Below are 22461 nucleotides of genomic sequence, written 5' to 3'. Positions count from 1 at the left end.
TCTGGAGACGGCGGGTTCGATTTCCGTTGCGGTTGAGAAAATCGTCTCAACTCCCTGGGTATAGTGTATCATTGTACTTGCCACACAATGTACAAATTCATGCAATGGCAGGAAAGAAAGCCCTTCAATTAATAATTGTGGAAGTGCTCTAAGAACACTAAGATGAAGCGAGGCAGGCCGTCGAGCCATAAAGAAGAAGATAAAGACAAAGAATTTCTGAACTAATCACTGCAGGAGTTTCTGAAAAAATGCTTGTAAGATTTTATGGAGAATTTCAGGAAGAGTTACTGAAGAAACCCATTAAGCAATTAGAAAGAAGTTCATGCAAGATTTTCTAAAGGTTTTTGTAAAAATTCTGAAGTAATTTTTGTAATTTTTTCCAAGAAATTCATTGCAGAATTTGGGACTTCAAAATTTCCTTTTTTTTTTAAATTGCTCCAGTAGTTTTGTGGAGAAAGGTATCTCTAGAAGATACCCGTTGTTTCCAGGGAAAAACTTGGGTAAACTTCTGCAGCAATCCATGCAAGAGTTTCATAAAGAATCTCTGGAGAAATTTCTGACAGATTCCGTAGGAGATTTCCTGAAAATAACCCCCAAAGGAAATTTTTAATACAGTAATTTTGGAAACAATCCATTAGATCCGTTCCCAACAATGCTTGGATAAATTTCTAAGGATATCCTCAAACAAATTTATGAAAGAATTCCGAGATATTTTTTCAAGGAATCTCTGGAAGAGTTTTTCAAGAAAACTTTAAAAAATTGAAAAGGAATCTTTTGAAGACTTTCTGTATGAATATTTGGAAAAATGAAGAAGATAAATTTCTGACGGAGTATCGAGCGGAATTTCTAAAACTGTCCCTTGAATAATTTCTTGAAGAAGCCCTAGGAGATTTTTTTAAAGAATCGCTGACTTAATTAATTTGTAAAAACTTTTCCAAAATAACCAGTCAGTGGAGAAATTTATGAAGCAATTGTTTTGGTATTTTCTAAAGGAATTCATGGAGAAATTTCTGGATAAATCTTTGAAGGAATCCCCAAGAAAACCCAGAAGAAATTCATAAAGGAATTTCTCAAAAATTTCTAATTAAAAATTCTCAAGCAACGCATGGACCATTTTCTAAAAGAACTCATCAAGAAATATTTAAGGAACCCAATATTTGTGCAATTTCTTAAGGAATTGCCTCAATTTTTTTGAAGAAAATTTTAAAACATGTTTTGAGAAAAGCGATCACTGAAAGATTAATGGAAGATTTCTTGGACAAAAGGTTGCAGGTATTGGTTTCAATAGTTTTAAATGAATCCCTAGAATATCTCCAAAGAGAAGCTCTTAAACAACTTCTATAAAACAATTATTTTCTTAAAGAACTCTTCATGAAATTTCTGAAAGAATCTTCGCAACAAATATCCCTGGAGGAATTTCTAAAGCATAACATCTTTGGAAGATTATTTGAAAGAATTTGCAAAAGAATTTCTGAAAAAAACTCAAGGGCTTTTCTGAAGTTATCCCTTGACGAATTTAAAAAAATCAATCCCTGTAGAAGCTTTTGAATTCATTTTTGAAGCAATCTATGCAAGAATAAGAAAAAAATCTGAGAAATCTCTGGAGGAAACCTCTTAAAAGTAACTTCTGAAGCATTCCCTGAAGAAAACTTTCGAACGAATCATTTGAAAATTTTGGAGAAAAACCCTTGAAGATATTTTTGGGTGGATAATTTGGACGAAATTTCACAAATGACAAAGGTATTTTTTTATGAGAGTCCTAAAATTTTCGAAAAAAAAACCCACTTGAAGGAGCAGAAAAGATTGAAATGTTCGCAAAGGTTATTTTGATAATTCTAAAAGCGATCTGTTTAGACATATTAGTTTATATAGAAGAGCAAGCTACTCAGTGCGTAACTTGGAATAACCTTGATTACACCACTGCTGGTTACTTCAGCAATGCTTCGTAGGAATCTTTGAGAAACTCCTGCAAGGATTTCTACAAGAATCGATTAAGAAAGTTCAGAACATTCTTCAAGGACTGCTTAAGAAATCTCTTCAGGAATTTCTCCAGAATTTTTCAGAGATAATTTTATGGCTTCTTTTTCATGAAACTTCCCTGGAAGTTTATACAGAAATTCCTTCTTCATATATTTCTCCAGGAAAGTCCAGTGGATTGCTTCAGAACTTTCCTCAGATTTTTATTAGAGTTGTTTTAATGCATATTTGGAAACTGTTCTAGTGTTTTCCACGAAAATTCTTCAGGATTTTATACAGATATGCTATCAAAAGCTCCTTCATGAACTCCTTCAGGTATATCTACAGCGATTCCATTGGAAATTTTTGAAGGAATATTTCTGGTTATTTCTTTAGGGTTACCTCCTACATGCAGGAATTCCTGCATAATTTTATTAAGAGATCCCCTCATGAATTTAATATTCTTCTAAGTTTTCCCCATGTCTTTCTCCAATCCATCAAGAATTCTCTCCAAAAATTTTTTTTTTTAATATTCACTAGTAATTTTACATGCATTCCTTAAAACAATAAGTGTAGTTTTTTAGGAAATATTATGAGATCTATTTCATGCATTTGTTTCTCCAGGTGTTGTTTCAGGGAGTACTTAAGGAAACTTTTTTTTTATTTAGAGATTTTCTTAGCAATTCCACCAAAGGTTTCTCAAGAAGTTTCTTCAGTCATTGATTATCTTCAGAAAATCCTCCTTTAATTTTTCGAGGATTTCCATTTGGATTCCTCCAGATATTCCAGGTTTTTTTTAAGAACTCCTCCAGAGATTTTTATCGGAATTCAACCAGAGGTTTCTTAGTCGATTCGTTCTGTAATTTTTTCGAAGACTCCTTTGGCATACCAAGGATTTCTTCAAATATATTTGTAGGGATTTCATAAATTTTTGTATACATTTTTACCAGAAATTTTTGTATACATTGATGATGCCATCATCAGTGCTTCTGGAACGTTGATTTGGCCGAAGTTGAAGAACCAGCCCTTGATTCTTAACCTTTACATGCATATTTTCGTCAATTGGCCAGGGTTTTGGAAAGTGGTAATCGGGAGACTTAAGTTGTACAACCAAAATGCCGTGTCATTAATTGGCTCTGTAACTTAGTTGGAAAAACACTTGTCTAGCGAATAAGGGTCGTGAGTTCAAATCTCACCTGAGCTGTGGATTTTTTCACAATTTTACATATGTACATATGTATGTTGAGTTGATTGAAAAATCAATAATTGATCACACTGATTGGTGTACCGAAGACTATGCCCTTAAGCCAAAACAAGAGTTATAGATTTTTATGACAGTTCTGAAAACTTCTACAAGACTAATTCAGGCCAAACATTTCAATAGGTCCTATCTGCATTTGAGAGGCTCTCTTTGTTCACTTTCTCTTTCATTTATTGCAATGCAATGGTACACTTTTCAACTATTTTTGCAGTACAAATCAAAAGACGATTGTTTTGACCATCGTTCAATGCAAAGAGACAATCATAATACAAATAAACAGCTGAGATATTAATGAAAGAGATAAAAATCAAAGAGAGCCTCTCTTCTGCAGATAGGACCTTTAGACATGTTTGGCCTGAATTGGCTATCAAAATGTTACTTAGAAAGAAAGCCATGAACCTGCGTTGAGAATCACTGTCCCTTGTAAGTGGCCCTACCAAGAAGATCCAGTTCGGTGAAAAACAGGGAAAAGTGTCAGAGTGTGTCTTCATGAACATTCATATTTCCACGTAAGCCAGCCAGCAACCAAATCATAATGGGATAGCTGGGTGGCGTCGGCATCGGCGTCGCTGCTTCATCTTAAATAATATGCCACTTTGTCTCAATGTCGAGCGGAATATGTGATTTCCACTCTCACTCTCTAATGACGCTGACGACGACGAGGACGAGGACCCCGGCGACGATGAGAGTGCAGAAGATACAACAGCGGACGTCCGCCGCATGATGGCCCCACAAAGCGAAATTCATGTCAGAGTCGGACGTTGGCGGCAGCGGCGGCGACGCGCAAAGTGCGACGTTTATGTTTTCCATAATTTTACATTTTTTATACGTCGGTTTAGCGGCTTTTGGCGCTTTTTATTTTCCCGCAGCCCGACTGAGTGTGACCTTCTGGACGCATTAAGATTGATCCCGCGCGCCACCGCTTTTCATCCGGTGAACGTGATTTGGATGCCGGGAAATTATAAGCGGCGAATGGAATGTGCGGTTTATTATAATGGTAACACATGGAAGAAATTTCACAATTTGCTTGATTAGTTTTTTTTGGCATTACTTATTCTTCAAATGTACTCACGTTGAATATTTCTGTTCAAGTTAATGTTTCAGAATCAATTGATGTCTACAAACTTTTTGGAACATTACATAGAAAAATGGCATGAAATTTTCCATGTGGTCAATAGAAAATGATTCAACCTTTTTTCGTCATCCTTCATCAAGTTTATCCATGCGCCAATTCGATCACTATTCGGCCATTGACCAACTGAATTCGAAGCGTAATGTTTTTCGCCATTCAAAACATACGCTGCCCACCGCATCCTGTTCTACTGTCGCTACTTCCTGTATAACAGGTAAGCTATACTGAGCAGACACTTCTCGTTCAATCTAACTCCACTACACTCTCCTCCCAAAATAACCCCCCAAACACAACAATGCAAAGTTTCTCGCCAGAAGGTGAACGACAAAATGCAAAACATCATCCCCGAAGCAATGAAGGAATTTTATTCTTTCTTCCGACTGACTCATCTTCACACCTCTCATACCTCTCCAAGACATCCTCTTGAATTCCCAGTCGTGGCGTACATTCCTGCTCCGCCACCAACGACACTCCTCAGTTCAGTGTGATTGGGATGTCTGAGCTGTGACTTCAAATCGATTTTCGATTTCACACCCTCCCGGGTGGCTCCGGTTCGGAAATGTATCTGCACTTTGCGCGAATCTTAGAATTTCCTTAATATGAATGGCAATGGAGTTTCCTCCCTCGCACACCGCCGCCGTCGGAAAGTCCACAATTTCGCCAACAGATCCTGAGCTGTGTGTGCCGATAACGATTCAAACTCAACTGACTGCGGAAAGAATCGATCGCTTTTTGGCAGTCATACAGGCAACAACGTTTGGAAACGCAGAAATTTATTCATCGATTGCTGACACGCTGTTGCTGCGCTGCTGCAGCCTTCAGGGCGAAGCCAGGAAATTCGATTACCCTCTTGACACCTTCGGGCGAAATTGAAGAAGACGCCACAGCGCACCGCCGCCGCCACCACCGCAGTACCGTGTTGTTCCGTTTTGTTTCGGTAAGAGTCCTTTTCGGTTAGACAACTACAGGGGAGGCAGACACTGTAGGAGAAGTATCTTGCGTCGTCGTCAGTACTCGAAAGTGCCTAAAAAGGGGGACCCGGAAAAGTTTCCGGGCTCGGGCTTCCTTCAAGGTGGAAGAACTTTGTCCTTTGTCGGTTGATGACTCTTTGAGATTTTCCAACACGGAGGGAGATGGGGATGCTTTGCTGCCGATCAATTTAGCATGTTTCTCTGTTTGTCTAATACTTAGAGGGAGCTTAAATATTCATGGTAGGTACTTGTTTGCTTCTTCTGAAGCGGAAGGTCAAGTTCAATCGGCTGTGAGATGTTTGCTAATTAATTAATTTCATTGTTAAACAGTTGCGCAAACTGATTCCAGTGAGTTGAAATGTCTGTAGCGTACTTTTCCCCCGCTGTTTGCTGGTGTTATTTACCTAGATATTTTTTTTTTTTTCGTATGAGAATGCCAATTCAGTGCTGATCTGTCTCATCGGTGAAAGGATATAAACACACGCTAAAGTCATCACGAAAATTCCGATCCTGAGCCATGAAACTCTGCGAGCCCTTACCATATAGGGGCTGTCCATAAACCACGTGGTCATTTTTTTGGGACTTTTCGGACTTCTCTGGAAATTCTTTCTGAAATTCTTTCAGGATTTATTCTCAGGATTCTTTTAGGGATTGCCTTCAGGGTTCTTACGCCCATTGTTATTGCCCTAAGCGACAACAATCCGCCGGAAACAACCCGACGGCCCCGGTGGTTGTACGACAAAGCTGACTGGACGACTTACCAAGCGGCCGTAGAGGATGCTTTCGACAACGTGAAGCCCTGCACAATGGAAGAAATCACTTCCGTAATAATCCAGGCCGCCGGGCAGGCCATCCCGAAGACCAGCCCAAACCCGGGAAAACGCGCTCTTCACTGGTGGGACAGCACCACCAAGGCGGCGGTTAAACTCCGCCGAAAAAAGCTACGGGCCTTGAAAAGGGCCAAAGATCGACTCCCGCCGGACCATCCGGAACTAGAACTGGCCAACGAAGAATACAAAAGCGCCCGGAACTCCTGCCGCCAGGAGATCAGGGAAGCCAAGGAGAAGTCATGGAAGGAGTTCCTGGACTCAATCAATGACCAGCAAACGTCGGCCGAGCTCTGGCAGAAAGTCAATTCACTCCAAGGGAAACGCCGAACAAAAGGGATCTGCCTGTCCCTAAACGGATCGCCCACCAGGGATCCACAGGAGATCGCTGAGGCGATGGCGGACTACTTCCATGGGCTCTCGGCCATGGAAAAATACCCTGCTTCTTTTCTCAAAACCCACCCATCCCCGCGGACCGCCCTGTCCAGTTTCAACGTTCCCCCCGACCGGGGCCAGGAGTTCAACCTCCCGTTCAAACTCCATGAACTAGAGTTCGCCCTCAGCAGGGCCAAGGGGAAATCCTCCGGGCCTGACGAGCTCGGATACCCCATGATTCGAAACCTCCCACCCAGCTGTAAGCGTAGCCTACTGCAGGCCATAAATACCATTTGGGCCTCCGGATCGTTACCAAGCGGGTGGAAAACGAGCCTGGTAGTCCCGATCCCCAAAGGATCTGGACCTGCTAACGAAGTCTCCAACTATCGGCCCATCGCTCTTACCAGTTGCGCCTCCAAGGTTGTAGAAAAGATGGCGAACCGCCGTCTCGTGGAATACCTCGAAACTAACGGCCACCTATATCAACGGCAACACGCTTTCCGGGCCGGACGCGGCACCGGTTCCTTCCTGGCCGAATTGGGCCAAACGCTGGACGATGCATTAGAGCGCAAAGAGCATGCTGAGATCATATCCTTGGACCTGGCCAAGGCCTATAACCGGGCCTGGACCCCTGACGTTCTGGCTAGGCTAGCTCACTGGGGAGTTACCGGAAACCTCCTACAATTCTTGAAGGACTTCCTTACAGGGAGATCCTTCCAGGTAATCATCGGAAACTGCCGAAGTAGCCCCCGAGAGGAAGAAACTGGCGTCCCACAAGGATCCGTGATTGCGGTCACCATTTTCCTGGTGGCCATGCACGGGGTCTTTGAGACCATCCCGAGGGGTGTCTACCTAAAGGTGTACGCCGATGACATCACCCTCATCGTGATCGGCGTGCACCCAAAGGCAATACGAAGGAAGGCCCAAGCAGCCACGAATGCCGTTGGGAAGTGGGCGGCCAAGGCCGGCTTTGAAATCTCGGCCACCAAATCGGCCAGACTACACATCTGTGACAGCAACCACCGGTTGCCCCGGGAGCAAATCACGCTCAATAAGGAAGTGATCCCAACAAGGAAAACCTTGAAAATCCTCGGGGTCACCCTTGACCGGCACATGACCCTACAAGCCCATCTGGATACCGTTAGAAAGAGCTGCGAAACCCGGTTGAACCTCCTTCGGAGCATCTCCGGCAAGAGAACCCGGAGCGATCGGACCACCCACCTCCGGGTCACCGACGCTGTGATAGGCAGCCGCCTAACATACGGGATCGAAATCACGTGCAGAGCCCGGGAACGCCTGATCAAGGTTTTGGGGCCCATCCATAACCGGGCCATTCGAACGATCTCCGGCCTTCTACCGTCGACCCCCGCCGACGCAGCATGCGTCGAGGCTGGTGTTTTTCCCTTCCGGCAGAAAATCGCCCAAACAATTTGCAACCGAGCCATAGGCTTCCTCGAGAAGACCCGGGATAATGGGCAAGGCTGCTTCCTGAGCGGGCAAGCAAACCTGGCCCTTCAATCCGTGGCCAACGCCACGCTTCCCCCGGTGGCAGGTCTCCACCGGCTCGGACCGAGAAGCTGGTCGGCCAGGGCACCAGAAATTGACCGAGCAATCAAGAGCCGCTTCGCACGGCAAGCTCAACCCCAGGAACTCCAGGCTTTTTTCCTGGAGAGGATCCGAGGCCGATACAAATATCACGCGATCTACTATACCGACGGCTCTAAACTGGGGGACCGAGTGGGCATTGGTGTCCACGGCACGGACCCAGAACTACACCACCGCCTCCCGGCGGAGTGCTCGGTTTTCTCGGCCGAAGCAGCAGGAATCTTCCAGGCCATCACAGCACCAAGGGACGGTGCCGTACTGGTGGTAACCGACTCTAACAGCGCCATCTCCGCCATCGACAACGTAATGGCCAAGCACCCTTTCATCCAGGGCATACAGGCGGCCCTAGACGCTGCCGAACATCGGACGGTACTGATGTGGGTCCCCGGGCACTGCGGAATCCGCGGCAACGAACGCGCCGATGTCCTGGCCGGCATTGGCCGGAACAGCCCCTACCTCACCCGGGAAATCCCAGCGGACGATGCCAAGAAATGGGTCAATGACACCATCCGACAAGCCTGGGCCAACGAGTGGTGGCGGAATCGGACCCTCTTCCTACGGAAGGCAAAACCAAGCATAGAACCCGGAGAAGACCTCCCTAACCGGCGGGACCAGATCATCCTGTCCCGACTCAGGACGGGACACACAAGAGCGTCCCACAACATGGCCGCCGGAAACTCCGGCTTCCGCCGGCAATGCGAAAACTGCGACACCCCTAACACGGTAGAGCACTTCCTGTGCGTCTGCCCGGCACTCGGGAACCTCCGAGAAACACACCAAATCAGCGACATCCCAAGCTCACTTTCGAATGACGAAGTCCGTGAGCGGCAAGTTATAAACTTCTTGAAAGAGGCTGGCCTATATCACGAGATTTGAGAAGCGCCATACCGCTGGCGGGACCGGTGGGCACCTCGGACCTCTCGGATTTCCCGGGATCCGAGCGGTAAGGCCCACCCCCCAGCATACCACCAACCACAGCGACCCTCAAGGTCGGCACCAGTAGCGAAGAACCGTGGACCACCGGTGGGCACCTCGGACCTCTCGGGATCCCGGGATCCGAGTGGTAAGCCCCACCCCCTTCTCAACAAACCGCCAACAAACAACTCCGCCTACCTCGCGGTCCCAACGGATCCTCAATGGCCCCCCATGGGGAGGAGCCATCCAACGCACCAAGAAGCTCTTCGAGGCCAACCCCGGCCGTGAACGGCCCGAGGCGAGCTGTAAGCCGCCTGGAACCTCGTACCCAACCACACCCAACCCGGCTAACCAGTCGGAAACGGACTTCGTGTCAACCCTGGCCGGAATGGCCCGTGGCGAGCCGCTGGCTCCCAGGACCCCACAGGATAGGACGGACAACCTGACCGGCATACAACCCCCTTCCCCCGGTGAGCGGCGGGCCTCTCGGGCCCACATCACCGGCACCATAAACCGAAGGAAAACGGACAGCAGCAAACAAAATCTTTGACAAAAATGAAATGTATTTTTTCTCCCCGGGGGCCCCCTCTGGGCCCCCACATACCCGAATGATATGTAAACTGCCAGACTTTGTAGCTTTTTACCAGGTGAGCCCCTCTGGCTCACCTTTCTCAGGAAAGAGACGAACCAGCCAAGGGCTGAAAGTCTCTCTAATAAAGACAAATCAATCAATCAATTCAGGGTTCTTCCTAGGCTTTCTCCTGTTATAAAACAATCTAGATCACAGGTGACGCGGCCTGACGGGCCTTATCACCAGGGGTTCCCCAGGCTTCTGGTCTCAGCCACGGAAGTTTTCTGGGGCGGGTAACAACCACCTCTTTTCCCAGGGCCGGCTCTTCGCTATGGGACTGATCAGGGCACAAAGAAACTAAACACCGCACTTCACTTTCAATACAGATTTATTTTACCTTTTTCGGTGTGTGTGTGTGTCGTGTCGGGTGTAATGTGTAGGCTGGCCAGCGATGACGGAATCTCGATGTGGGATGTGGGATGCTCTGCTTCTCGGCGTGGGCTCGGGAACTCGGGCCCAAGATGGCGACTAGGTGGCTTGGGTAAATCTTCACCGGCGATCGTGCCGGTATCTCGGTCGGGCTTCGCTACCCTTCTTGGATAACCAGGGTTTCTCAGCAAAACGCTAATGGGTCCTATAGCAACACGAGGGATGGGGGTCTTAGGGTTGGAACACTTTCACAAGATCACTCCTAATTTCATACCTGACTCTAATTTGCTATATGCACAGCGTAACTTTTTTATTAAACTAAGCTTTCGCTTTGGAATCACTGGTATTTGTAAAAACTCGATCTTATTCCTCCGGAGGTTCAAGTCGAAAAGACCCGATCTTGTGCTCCAAACCCTTTATAGACCTTCCCACGATCCTCATCCTCCTCCCAAAGCCTCTCGTTGTCCATCTTTCCTGTCCCTACATCCTATTCATATTTCCAATGCCCACCTTATCCTTCTGTCATCCCGGGATTCCGATGTCATAAGTGCCATGTGTTCAATTGTGTAGAGTAAGTTAACAATATTTGTTTGTTATTCAATTTGGCGGTTGATTTTCTGGGAGTGGCTTACCTAGCTATATACATATTATTTAAATTTATAACTGTTATACTCACCCTATTGGGTGATAATTCATGATGAACTCTAGTATGGCTATATCTCTCCTCTCATATTTAATCTACTCGCTTGCTCTGGATTGGGTTATAGGGTAAATGTACCAGAATGGTAACACTCCCAGGATCCCTTAAAGAATATAACTCGCAATTCCTCCAAGAATACCTACCAGGATTGCTTCAGAAATTCCTCTCGGGGTTTTTTCCGGCATTCCTCCCAAGATTCCTTCAGGTATTTCTTCTGGGATTCCTCTCGGAATTCGTTCAGGAATTCATCCTGAGATTCCTTCATGTTTTCAACCCGGCATTCCTACAGGTATTCCTCCCGGGCTTCCTTCAGGGCTGCAAAACGATAAGTCACAAAGGGGAGCGTCCAAAATAGCACTGGTCCTCACAAGTTCCTACCTCATGCTTCCACAGGTCAAGCGATGACAAAGACCGCCAGCTAAGAGTTGTGTGCTTAGCTGGAAGTGCAGCCTGGGCACTGTTGACCTTCTGACTTCAGCTAGATTGAGGAGGTACGTCGCGAGCATATGTTCATCAAGGAGGTGCGGCTCAAACAGCGTCTGTTCTGGCATCCAGCGGCTGAGTGTGAAATGCTGTTCCACCGGAAGCTATACCTAAGGTGGCAGCACCATCACGGTGGATAGGAGACCTTAGGCCAATAAGCTACTGTTTCCGATACCCAAAAACCGTTACAGAAACCGAAAATGAAAGATACGACCTTCTGCACCACTGCAGTGGACTGTGGGGGCCCAGGACTATAAGTAAGTAAGTAAGTTCCTTCAGGGATTCTTCCCGGGATATCTTCAGGAGTTCCTTTCAGAATTCATTCAGTAATTCCTCCCGGGATTACTTCAGGATTTCCTCCCAGGATTCCTTTAGAAAATTCTTCCGGGTTTCCTCCAGGAATTCCTTCACGAATTCCTCCCAAGTTTCTTACAGGAATTACTCCCAAGATCCCTTCAGGAATTCATCTCAGGATTCCTTCAAGAATTCCTCACGAATTTTCCCCTCTTCCCGGATTCTTTCAGGAACTCCTCCCGGGATGCTTCAGGTAATCCCAGGATTCCTTCGAGAATTCCTCCCTGTTTTTTTTTTCATGAATTCCTCCCGGATTTTTTTTTATCAAAAACTCCTCTGGGATTCCTTCAAGAACTCCTTCCAAGATTCCTTTAAGGATTCCTTCAGGAATTCTTTCAAGGATTCATTCAGGAATTCCTTCCAGGAATTTCTTCCGAGATTCTTTCATATGTTTCTCCCGCGATGCCTTCTAGAATTGTTCCCGGGATTTTTTTTTTCAGAAATTTCTCCCGGGATTCCTTCCAGCATTCCTTGAAAATTCTTTCGAGATTCCTTCAAAAATTCCTTCCATGATTCCTTCAGTATTCCTTCAGGAATACCCTTAGAGATTCCTTCAGAATTTTTCATTGTTAGTAATGACCTTTACTGGGGGCTTGGTGCTGGCATCGCTCATGTGCTGTAAATCTTTCCGACGCAGTCTTCTCCATGATCTTAATTTGATGCCAATTCGGCTTCGAAAAATCAACGAAAGCATTCGGAGTTTCTTCGACTCCAGTCATAGCTGCTCCACATGGCACCGTTGGGAGCCTAAAAGGCACGTGATTATGCATAAACAAATTCGATTGTTGATAGAATTGATTAAATGAATTTCGTTCAATTTTGTTATCCAAAGTTATGCAGTTTCAGGATAATGAATGCCCAACGATACTCACTCTGACCCCCACTTCAAATGACGAACGCCAACCGTTTATCAAAACAGAATCGAGCCACGCCACAGTAACCCATACTAACAGTAGCGAGTCAAACTAGGCAGTATCAACAAAATCTAAAAGCAGTGATCGTCTTTTCTTCTTAAGATCCAAGATCGAACAGGCAGGGATGGGAACACTCACTTTCAAAGAGTTACACTCACTTGCTATTTTCTCAGCTCAGAAGCGTGCAATCAAGAAACGATGTATGGACGACTTTTGCATTGTGGTTTTGTCTAAAACTTTGCCGAATAGAGTAGGGGTCGCACACGCATACCAAAGTTGTGACAGGGTTGTAAAAGCGACTCTCCACGAGGTGAGTGTAATTTACATTCACCTCGTGGAGAGTTGCCTTCGCAGCTCCCTCACGACTTCGGTATACGTGTGCGACACCTACTCTATTCGGCAAAGTTTTAGACAAAACCACATTGCAAAAGTCGTCCATACATCGTTTCTTGATTGCACGCTTCTGAGCAGAGAAAATAGCAAGTGAGTGTAACTCTTTGCATGTGAGTGTTCCCATCCTTGCAAACAGGTATGCAACTTTAAAAAATAATAATAATTGTGAAAATCGATTAGGAACATAGAATACAGACAAACCAGAAATTACATTCGGTAGGGTATTGTTCAATGTAACTACATATATGTTGAAAACTGCACTGGAAAATTGGATTATTAGAAGTTTTAAGTTATATTCAGTAAGACAATAGTGAGGGTAGTAGACTCGATTATCGGTCCGTTCAAGATATTTTTTCAATGATAATATTCTTAACATTCATACGATGTACCAATACGAAATGGTAAATTAGAAAGCTGAAAAGAAGTGTCTGTCTCAGTTGGAACATAACGCCAGAAAGTGGAAAAGGTTTCACCTGACAAAAACAAGAAACTCAGCACTTTCCAGACCCTCAATTCATGTGACGTCAAGCAGTGCAAAGTACATCATTATACTTGCCATACATCCACATTTCATTCACAGCCAGCACTGAATCCACAGACAACCAACAATCCAGCAATATACAGTCTAGACTCCTACTACACGGTTGGTTCGAGGGTGCAGTAGGAATCCGTGTTGTAGGATACCCAGAGCTTATGGGATTTACCCTAATTGGGGGTGTGAGCGAATATCTTAGGTGTGTTACAAGATAGCACCATACTTTCTTTGGCAAAGTTGTAGTACTAGAATAGATCTACCATCCAATACCTACTAACATCCAATTAGTTGGCAATTTGGCCGCTAGAGGTGCTATGTAGAAGTGCTTGCTATGTACACTCGCCAGTAGAAGCACTTATAAGTTATAACATGCGATATCTCAAGATCTACTTTATTTGGAACTATGATGTCTTCGGCAAAGTTGTTCAGTAGGTCAAGAGCAATCTGGTGATTCACCAATTAGTTTGTGATTTCGCCGCTAGGTGGCGCTAGTCGTCAAGTAAAGTTTCAAACTTCACTATCTCGGGATCCAGAGCAGATAGAAAAATGTCGTCTTCGGCAAAATTCTTCAGGACGTCAAGAGCTATCTGGTGATTTAACAATTAATTGGTGATTTTGCCGCTAGGTGGTGCTAGTCGTTAAGTGAAGTTTCAAACGTCTTTATCTCAGAATCCAGAGCAGATAGAAAAATGTCGTCTTCGGCCAAAGTTCTTCAGGAAGTCAAGAGCTATCTGATGATTCAGCAATTAGTTTATGGTTTCGCCGCTAGGTGGCGCTAGTCGTGAAGTAGAATTTTAAACTTCTCTATCTCGGGATCCAGAGTAAATAGAAATGTGCCGTCTTCGACAAAGTTCTTCAGGAAGCCAAGAGCTATCTGGTGATTTAACAACAAGTTTGTGATTTCGCCGCTAGGTGGAGCTAGTTGTCAAATAAAGTTTCAAACTTCTTTATCTGGAAATCCAGAGTAGATAGAAGAGTGTTGTTTTCGGCAAAATTCTTCAGAAAGTCAAGAGCAACCTGGTGATTCACCAATTAGTTTATGATTTCGCCGCTAAGTATCGTTAGTCGTCAAATAAAGTTTCAAACTTTTCTGTCTGGGAATCCAGAGCAAATAGAAGAGTGTCGTCTTCGGCAAAGTTCTTCAGGAGCTCAAGAGCTATCTGATGTTACAACAATTAATTGGTGATTTCCCTGCGAGGTGGCGCTAGTCTATCAAGTAATGTTTTAAACTCCGAGATAGCGAAATCCAGAGTAGATAAAAAAGTGTCGTCTTCGGCAAAGTTTTCCAGGAAGTCAAGAGCAATCTGGTGATTCAATAATTAGTTGGGGATCTCACCGCTAGGTAACGTTAGTTTGAAGTTTTGAACTGCTATATCTCGGGATGAAAAGCAGATATAAAAATATCGTTTTCAGCAAAGTGCTGATTACAAGTGAGCAAGAACAGAATAATAAAATGTACTGTTGTTTGAAGCTTGCTTCTTGAGATTTGTGCGTCTGAAGTTCTGATGCGCTTTTAAAGCGGGATTTCAAGACGCTTGTCCTTAACACATTTGATTTGACGTTTCTACTCAGCTCCGTACTATAAACTACGAACAAAATCTGTAAATTTATGACGAACTGAATTTATCAAATTGACCTCCATCGTATTCAATAGAAATTTACGCGTGATCTTAAAAATTACACTGCTGATTGCTGAGAGAGAAGTGTTAATTATAGCACCGAATTTTCAGAGAAACTAGTCTAGTCTAGTCTAGTCTACACATACACAGCCATTCATTGAAAGAATCCTGGAAAATGATAGAATCGACTAATTCTACCATTTTTCTTGTCATTATTAATGTTTGCAGTACATTGGAAATGCATTACAAGCATTAAAGCGGCCAGGCCTACTGTGCAGCGTTATTTTTTTACAATAAAGCCATTAAGTGGGGACATCTCGTACCAACCACTCAGCTTTTGAGAAAGCAAAATAAGTGAAAATCGATGGGGGTGACGATGCTAAGAAGGTTAATGTCACCCCTTGGTCCTTCGCTTCCTGGGATGGAACACAGGTATTTGGTCCGTGTCCTGGCCCTAATGCCTAGGCTTAAGCGCCTTTACTCGCTCTCTGAAATGAAACAAACTGGGTGCGAGGGAAACGATGCGTAACTAAAAATTAGTTTTCGAAGTTTATAAATGCCCACTTAAGGAAAAAATGAAAATGTAGTTTGAAACGGTCTCACCGATTTATCTGGAAATTGCTGTTTCTCGGTGTTAAGGGGGACGTCATTACAGCGCAGTCAGGCTTGCTCCTCGTCTCACCACCGTCGCGCACGCAGTCAACACAAATTCTCACACGATGATAAACATCCCATTTTTGAAGTAGTTTCACAACTCTCCCACACAACTAAATTCGGCACCGCCCAAACACTCACGACAAATACGGAAAATGAAAGATTTGCAGGATTTCGGCACGAAAAAACTTAATACAATAACGAATTATTCGTTTCAAAACGATGCCCAAGTCGACAGTCCAGGCAAATGTCACGCGCACTTTCCAAACGAAACACTTCCGGATGGCGTAGCTTACCCCCCTCGGAAAAACGTGAACCTTTCACTTGTAGCACCGGAACTGCAATCACAGTATCTACGCAAGCACTACTTGTAAACCTCGCCGGATGGCGTAGCACCACCAGCCGTTTCACGATTCGGAAGGGAAAATCCAAATAACGGAGACACGAGAAAAACACGACATACGATTCGAAAACACAACCGCCCGCACGCACGGCTTGCTACGATCCTCATAGCACCGAATTTTCAGAGAAACTTTAAAAAATCTTTATATGAGAATCGAACTCAGATCTTCCGAGTGAGAGTTCACGCCTACCCTCTATCATGTTTCAGAACCAGTAAAAAGACGTAACTACTTAATAAGAAAAATTCAATTTTCGATTGAAAAACTGGATTTAGTACCGTTTTATCATGCTAAAATCAAGTCGGTATGTGATTTAAACATAAAAGATGATATCACAGACAAACAGACGTCTCACTCCACTCACTTCTCATCGTTACCCTCTTAACGTTTAGTTCAAATATTTTGTAGTTCGTAAATCACTCGGTCACGGCGCATCGTTTTTGCTCCTGTTTGACGTTTGCTCACTACCGCCACCTACTGAGTGGTTTGCGTAACACAGCTTGTTGTGACGATTAATTTTAGCGCAATTTGTTCCAAGTGATATGTCCGTTTGTCTGTGATGCTCTATATTCAGCATATTAGATTGAAAAATTCCATTCCGAAAAAATCACTGTTCTGTTTTCACTATTGTGAAATATTAGACTTTACTGTCGTTTGTTTTTGTTGTTGTTTTGTTTGGAGTGCGAGAATCAGCTAAATATTGAAAACTCCTTGGGCGATTATTTTTCTCAAATGAGAGGATAAAAAATAAAACACTATGACTCAAGAAATTTTGATAATTACCGAAAACACTGATCATAAGCATCAAAATCGCGAGAAAAACGCTATGTTTGTGCTACTGTTGATGTTTATAAAACCATTAAACAAAAGATGTTTGCAAATTAGAACCAACAGTAGATGGCGCGCAGGTGGGCATGTTTGGGTGAGCGTAGAGGGTAGGACCTTACACCCCTGTTCTCACCAAGCTGAAGAGAAGGCAATCAAAGATAAACATGTTCCACCATAAAGGAACAAACTGTTGTACAGCTTCGACCACAGAGAGCGAAAGAGAGAAGCTTCCGCTGCGACTGAGCGTAGCTGTCCTCGTTTACGTTACTGCATGCAAATTTCAAGCGCATGTGTCTCAAAATCTGTAAACAGTACGCATGATTGACTGATTCCTGAGCGGACAGTATCATCTCACGGTAAATGGCTGTTATTTTGTAGCTTCTGCTATAATTTTCAGTCTATGCTTAACTTATGTATTGTTTAATATTCATGATTGTAAAGTGTAAAGTCAAGTATTGTGCATCCTAGCTTAATCACTCAGATCCTGTTGATCTGAGTCAGCCGCCATAAGATTGCGCCCGTTTGATTTGTACACGGCGGCTGACAGCTCCACCAGGCGGCTGCAAAACAGTTTTAGCCAAGGAGCACACCGTGTACAAATCATACGGGCGCGGTCTGGCGCGATCTGAGGCTGCGCGTTGCGAATGCAGCTTCCTGAGAATCTAAGATGAGCGCGACAATAAAATCAAACGATTGCTTATTTCTTGAGCGTTTCCTTGCTTGAGTATTCCACGCATTGGGATAGGCCAAGAAATTTCTCACGTTCTGCTTAGGCAACATCCATTTATTACGTAACGCTAGAATCGACATTTTTCGACCCCCCCTCCCCCCTCCGTAACGCTTTTTTGTATGAAAACCCGAAAATTTTTATATGGGCCGTAACGCTTGGCCATACTCCCCCCTCCCCCTAGAGCGTTACGTAATTTGTGGATGGCGCCTTACTACCCATTATCTGCTAATTGCTCTTATCTAAGAACGACCCAATCTTTTTTATCAACGCAATCATTAGTTAATCATTAATTGTTCCATTTGAGAATTTGCTGAATATCAAATAAAAAAAATCAATGTAGAATGGCTGATTTCGTTCAGTGCATAATGATTTTGACAGATGAATTGTTTATGTAGTTGTATTAGTGCCTAATTGAAGCGTATCACTGTGCTATTCGTTTTGTAGCGTGTGTTCTCTGAAAGCTTGCAACTATTTCCGTATTTCGGCGGTGATTTTGTGCGTGTTTTGACGGTAGCTTTTCGGTAATCCAACTTCTTACTTGTGTTAAAGATAGTGTGAAAAGTAACATCATGTCACAGGAAACGACAACAAAAGCGAAGGTAGGAACTCCGACTTGTTTTTATCGTAATAATGCTCACACTGCTCAAGCGCAAGTTTATTTATGAAAGAAACTGACAATCTGGCCTTAAAACCAGTTTACTGTTTTAAATTCTATTGAAATCACACATTTAAGTTTTGAAAAACAATCGATGGAACAAGAAACCAATATAAAAAGTATTGTATATCCCAGCTTAATTACTTAGATCCTTATGATTTTAGCCAAAGGCCATTCACGGTGATAAGATTGCGCCCATTTTATTTGTACACCGGCGGCTGATTATCCGTGACACCCGGCGGCTGCAAAAACAGATTTAGCCAGGGTAAATCTTTCGGGCGCGTTCTGTGGCAAGGCTAAGCGTTTCCAACAAAACTTGCTGAGAATCAAAGATAAGTGCGAAAACATTTTTCGAAATAAAATCTAGATTGAGTTTAAATAAGGGCGAAATCAACTCTCTCTTCTTCAAATTAAAGTGACAAGATACAAGTATGGTCGCACTTCTTGGCCATAAATACGCTTGGTTTAATGTTGTTTTTGGGATTCAAAGTGAGGTTATAACTGGAAATGGATAAAGACTGCGTTATTCGTTGAGCTTTAAACATTAAGTATGTACTTGTTTTTATCTATGTTTGCATAATTTTCTACTCCTGGTGAAGCGTTCTGGTTGTTTTGGACGGTTTTAATAGGCGTCACGAGATGAATGGCTAGTACTGGTAGGCATCAAACAAAAGATACGTAGGGTATTGGTTATTAAGCATGTGGCTCCCATTTTCATCATACGAAAAAACAAACGATTGAAGCGCTGTATGTTTTGTTTCTTATTTTTGTATTTTTTGTTAGAAGTGAGCACCCATGAAAACAAAAAGAACGGAATCAATCGGTGCCGTAATCGCTTGTTTTTGAATAGGATGAAAATGGAAGCGTGAGATTGCTGATGGCACACATACCCTATTTTGAAGCCTGTTATCTTCAAGAAGACGAATGTGTGCTATTTTTAAAGATTGTTTTATACCATTCCGACAAAAAAGAGAGAAACAAATCTGTTTTTTTTTTTGAGTCGAAGTGATTTTTTTACGAAACGAACTCAATAATATTACGAAGCTTTGCGTTGAAGAAAACAACGAGTGGCATTTGTACTGGCCTATTTTGGAAGTATTGTGAAATGTTCCAACAAGATCACCTGGCATAAACTTTTCAACACGTGTAAGTCTCAGCAATTCCTTCTTTGCTTCTAATTGCACGTACTCATGCAAAGCAGATGGAGAATCGCATCTAAGTGCTTCGCATCGCTCCTGTAGCAACAATGGACGCAAGATGTTGAATTTTTGCAAGCTTTGATTGCGTGGTAGCCATTTTTGTCTTTGGCCACCAGACAAACAAAGCATATGTATGTCTCTTTTATGCGGATTACCGAACACCGAGCATATGAGACAGATCAGCTATTGGGAACTCGGTAATTTATTACCGAGCACGACATTTTTTGTCAAATTGAATAAATACTTTTTATAAATGCAACTCCTGTCAGGATTCATGAAACTTAAATAATTATTGATTGTTGTTAATAATCGCAGTATACATTGTTGTCGTACAACTCTGTCACTCTACAAATGAAATTCGTTTCATTTTTTTCAGAAACGAAGATCATTGAGTTTGAAAGAAAAGCTTCAGATTATCGAAGATGTGGAAGAAAAAGGACTGTCCTATGCAACCATCGCAGCCAATTTACATGTAAACGAGTCCACCATTCGTACAATCATCCGACAGAAATGCGATATAAAGAAGATTGGGCCAGTTGCTTCCAAAATAAGCGGAAAAGTTCATCGGCTGCGGGATCCCGTTTTTTTGGACATGGAAAACGCGTTGAATTCAATGATTGAGTGCAACACCGAGCGTGGCTTTCCAGTGGACTTCAATTACATCACAGAAAAGGCTCTGGAGTTCTACTCCGTTTACAACAAAATGCATGGAGTAGCTGAGGGAAATATCAAGCCTTTCAATGCCTCCAAGGGCTGGTTTCAGAAATTCTGCAAGCGGTACGGAATCCACAACGTTCGTCTGCATGGTGAAATGGCTTCAGCTGATATTGAGGCTGCTGCAACCTTCCCGGCATTCGTTGAACAGGAAATCAAAGCTGGTGGGTATTGTCTTGATCAAGTGTTCAACTGCGACGAGACCAAACTTTTCTACAAAAAAACGCCCCAAAATTCATACGTCTCGGATTATACTAAGAAAATGCCTGGAGCAAAGGCCGACAAAAAGGGATTTTCAATCCTTTTTTGTTCCAATGCTGCTGGGTCTTTGATGACAAAGCCTCTTGTCATTAATAATGTGGCTAAACCGAGGGCAATTAAAGATGTGATGCATTCAAACCTTCCTGTGCACTACCGAAGCAATAAAAAAGGTTGGATGACACAGGACATCTTTAATGGCTGGGTTGAGAATTGTTTTGTTCCGGAACTTGAAAGCTTCTGCCGTTCACGGAATATCGGTTTCAAGGCTCTTCTATTGCTGGACAACGCGCCATCGCATCCGACAACGTTCGATCATCCCAACGTGAAGCTGCTTTATCTGCCTCCCAACACCACATCCTTGATTCAACCCCTAGATCAGGGCATAATTAGAAACTTCAAGTTGCTCTACATCAAAAAAAGCTACCGACACATCCTACATTCATCAGAAAAAGACAGTTCGTCATTGATTGATTCGTGGAAGAAATTTGATTTAAAAAACTGCTTCGATTGTGTGCAAGCAGCAGTATCGGAGATCAAACCATCCACACTACAAAATTGCTGGAAGAAAATTCTTCCCAGCTATTTTGAACAAACAGAGCCACCAACCGAGGACGAAGCGGTACTGAACGAAATTGTTCAGATGGGTGCAGACTTCGGAGCGGCAGGACTAACGGGTGATGACATAAAGGACATGATCAGGGATCAACCGGCAACAGTGGATGAAATTGTTGCCATCTTGGAGCCAGAACCAGCAAGCGAGATCGATGTCGTTGTCCCACCACCGGATGCTGAAGAAATTGATAATAGGATCAGACAACTGAGCGAACTAGAAAGCTTCTGTGCACTGGACAGTAATATGGAACGAAGCCAGAAGATGCAGGACATCATGCAAGAATTTCATCCCCAGCTCAAGCGTCTGCTCACAGAATGGAAAGAGGAAGAGACAAAGTAAACTTCATTAACTGTTTGCATTTTTTTTTATTTCCAAAATATGAATAAAACGAGAGAATGAACTTAATCCTTTTGTTGAAAAATATCACATTGTCGCAACCAAGTGGCGAAATCATCATTCAAATGTGGGATTACTTGGATAGCTCTTGACTTCCTGAAGAACTTTGCCGAAGACGACACATTTCTATATGCTGTGAATCCCGAGATAGAGAAGTTGGAAACTTGACGACTAACACCACCTAGCGGTGAAATCATAAATTAATTGGTAAATCACCACATAGCTCTTAACTTCCTGAAGAACTTTGCCGAAGACGACCCTTTTCTATCTGCTCTGGATCTCCAGATAGAGACGTTTGAAACTTCACTTGACGACTAGCGCCACCTAGCGGCAAAATCACCAATCAATTGTTGAATCACCAGATAGCTCTTGACTTCCTGAAGGACTTTGTGGAAGACGACATTTTTCTATCTGCTCTGGATCCCGAGATAGAGAAGTTTGAAACTTTACTTGACGACTAGCGCCACCTAGCGGCAAAATCACCAATTAATTGTTAAATCACCAGATAGCTCTTGACTTCCTGAAGAACTTTGCCGAAGACGACTCTTTTCTATCTGCTGTGGATCTCCAGATAGAGACGTTTGAAACTTCACTTGATGACTAGCGCCACCTAGCGGCGAAATCACCAATTAATTGTTGAATCACCAGATAGCTCTTGACTTCCTGAAGAACTTTGCCGAAGACGACATTTTTCTATCTGCTCTGGATCCCGAGATAAAGAAGTTTGAAACTTTACTTGTCGACTAGCGCCACCTAGTGGCGAAATCACCAATTAACTGTTAAATCATTATATAACTCTTGACTTCCTGAAGAACTTTGCCGAAGACGACTCTTTTCTATCATCTGTGGATCTCCAGATAGAGACGATTGAAACTTCACTTGATGACTAGCGCCACCTAGCGGCGAAATCACCAATTAATTGTTGAATCATCAGATAGCTCTTGACTTCCTGAAGAACTTTGCCGAAGAC

General features: G+C 43.4%; 2 protein-coding genes and 1 long non-coding RNA gene across 3 annotated transcripts in view; 2 read left to right on the top strand and 1 right to left on the bottom strand.

The window, feature by feature from the left end:
* The window catches only part of LOC115268044 (toll-like receptor 6), a 104816-nt gene that overhangs the window by 39134 nt on the left and 43221 nt on the right, over positions 1 to 22461 (top strand). The window lies entirely within an intron of this gene.
* Positions 10012 to 10812, bottom strand: LOC134292095 (uncharacterized). Its single transcript, XR_009999460.1, has 2 exons — positions 10317 to 10812; positions 10012 to 10247 (listed from the first exon to the last, which is right to left on the bottom strand). It is a non-coding gene; the product is annotated as an uncharacterized LOC134292095 (long non-coding RNA).
* LOC109414046 (tigger transposable element-derived protein 1-like) lies at positions 18223 to 21434 on the top strand. Its single transcript, XM_062858334.1, has 2 exons — positions 18223 to 18252; positions 19884 to 21434. The coding sequence occupies exons 1-2, from the start codon at positions 18223 to 18225 to the stop codon at positions 21432 to 21434; spliced, it is 1581 nt and encodes a 526-aa protein (XP_062714318.1).

Source organism: Aedes albopictus, chromosome 3 (assembly GCF_035046485.1).
Source record: "Aedes albopictus strain Foshan chromosome 3, AalbF5, whole genome shotgun sequence".
NCBI classification, from domain to species: domain Eukaryota; kingdom Metazoa; phylum Arthropoda; class Insecta; order Diptera; family Culicidae; genus Aedes; species Aedes albopictus.
Note: the sequence above shows the minus strand (reverse complement) of the source record. Positions and strands in the feature narration are given on the sequence as shown.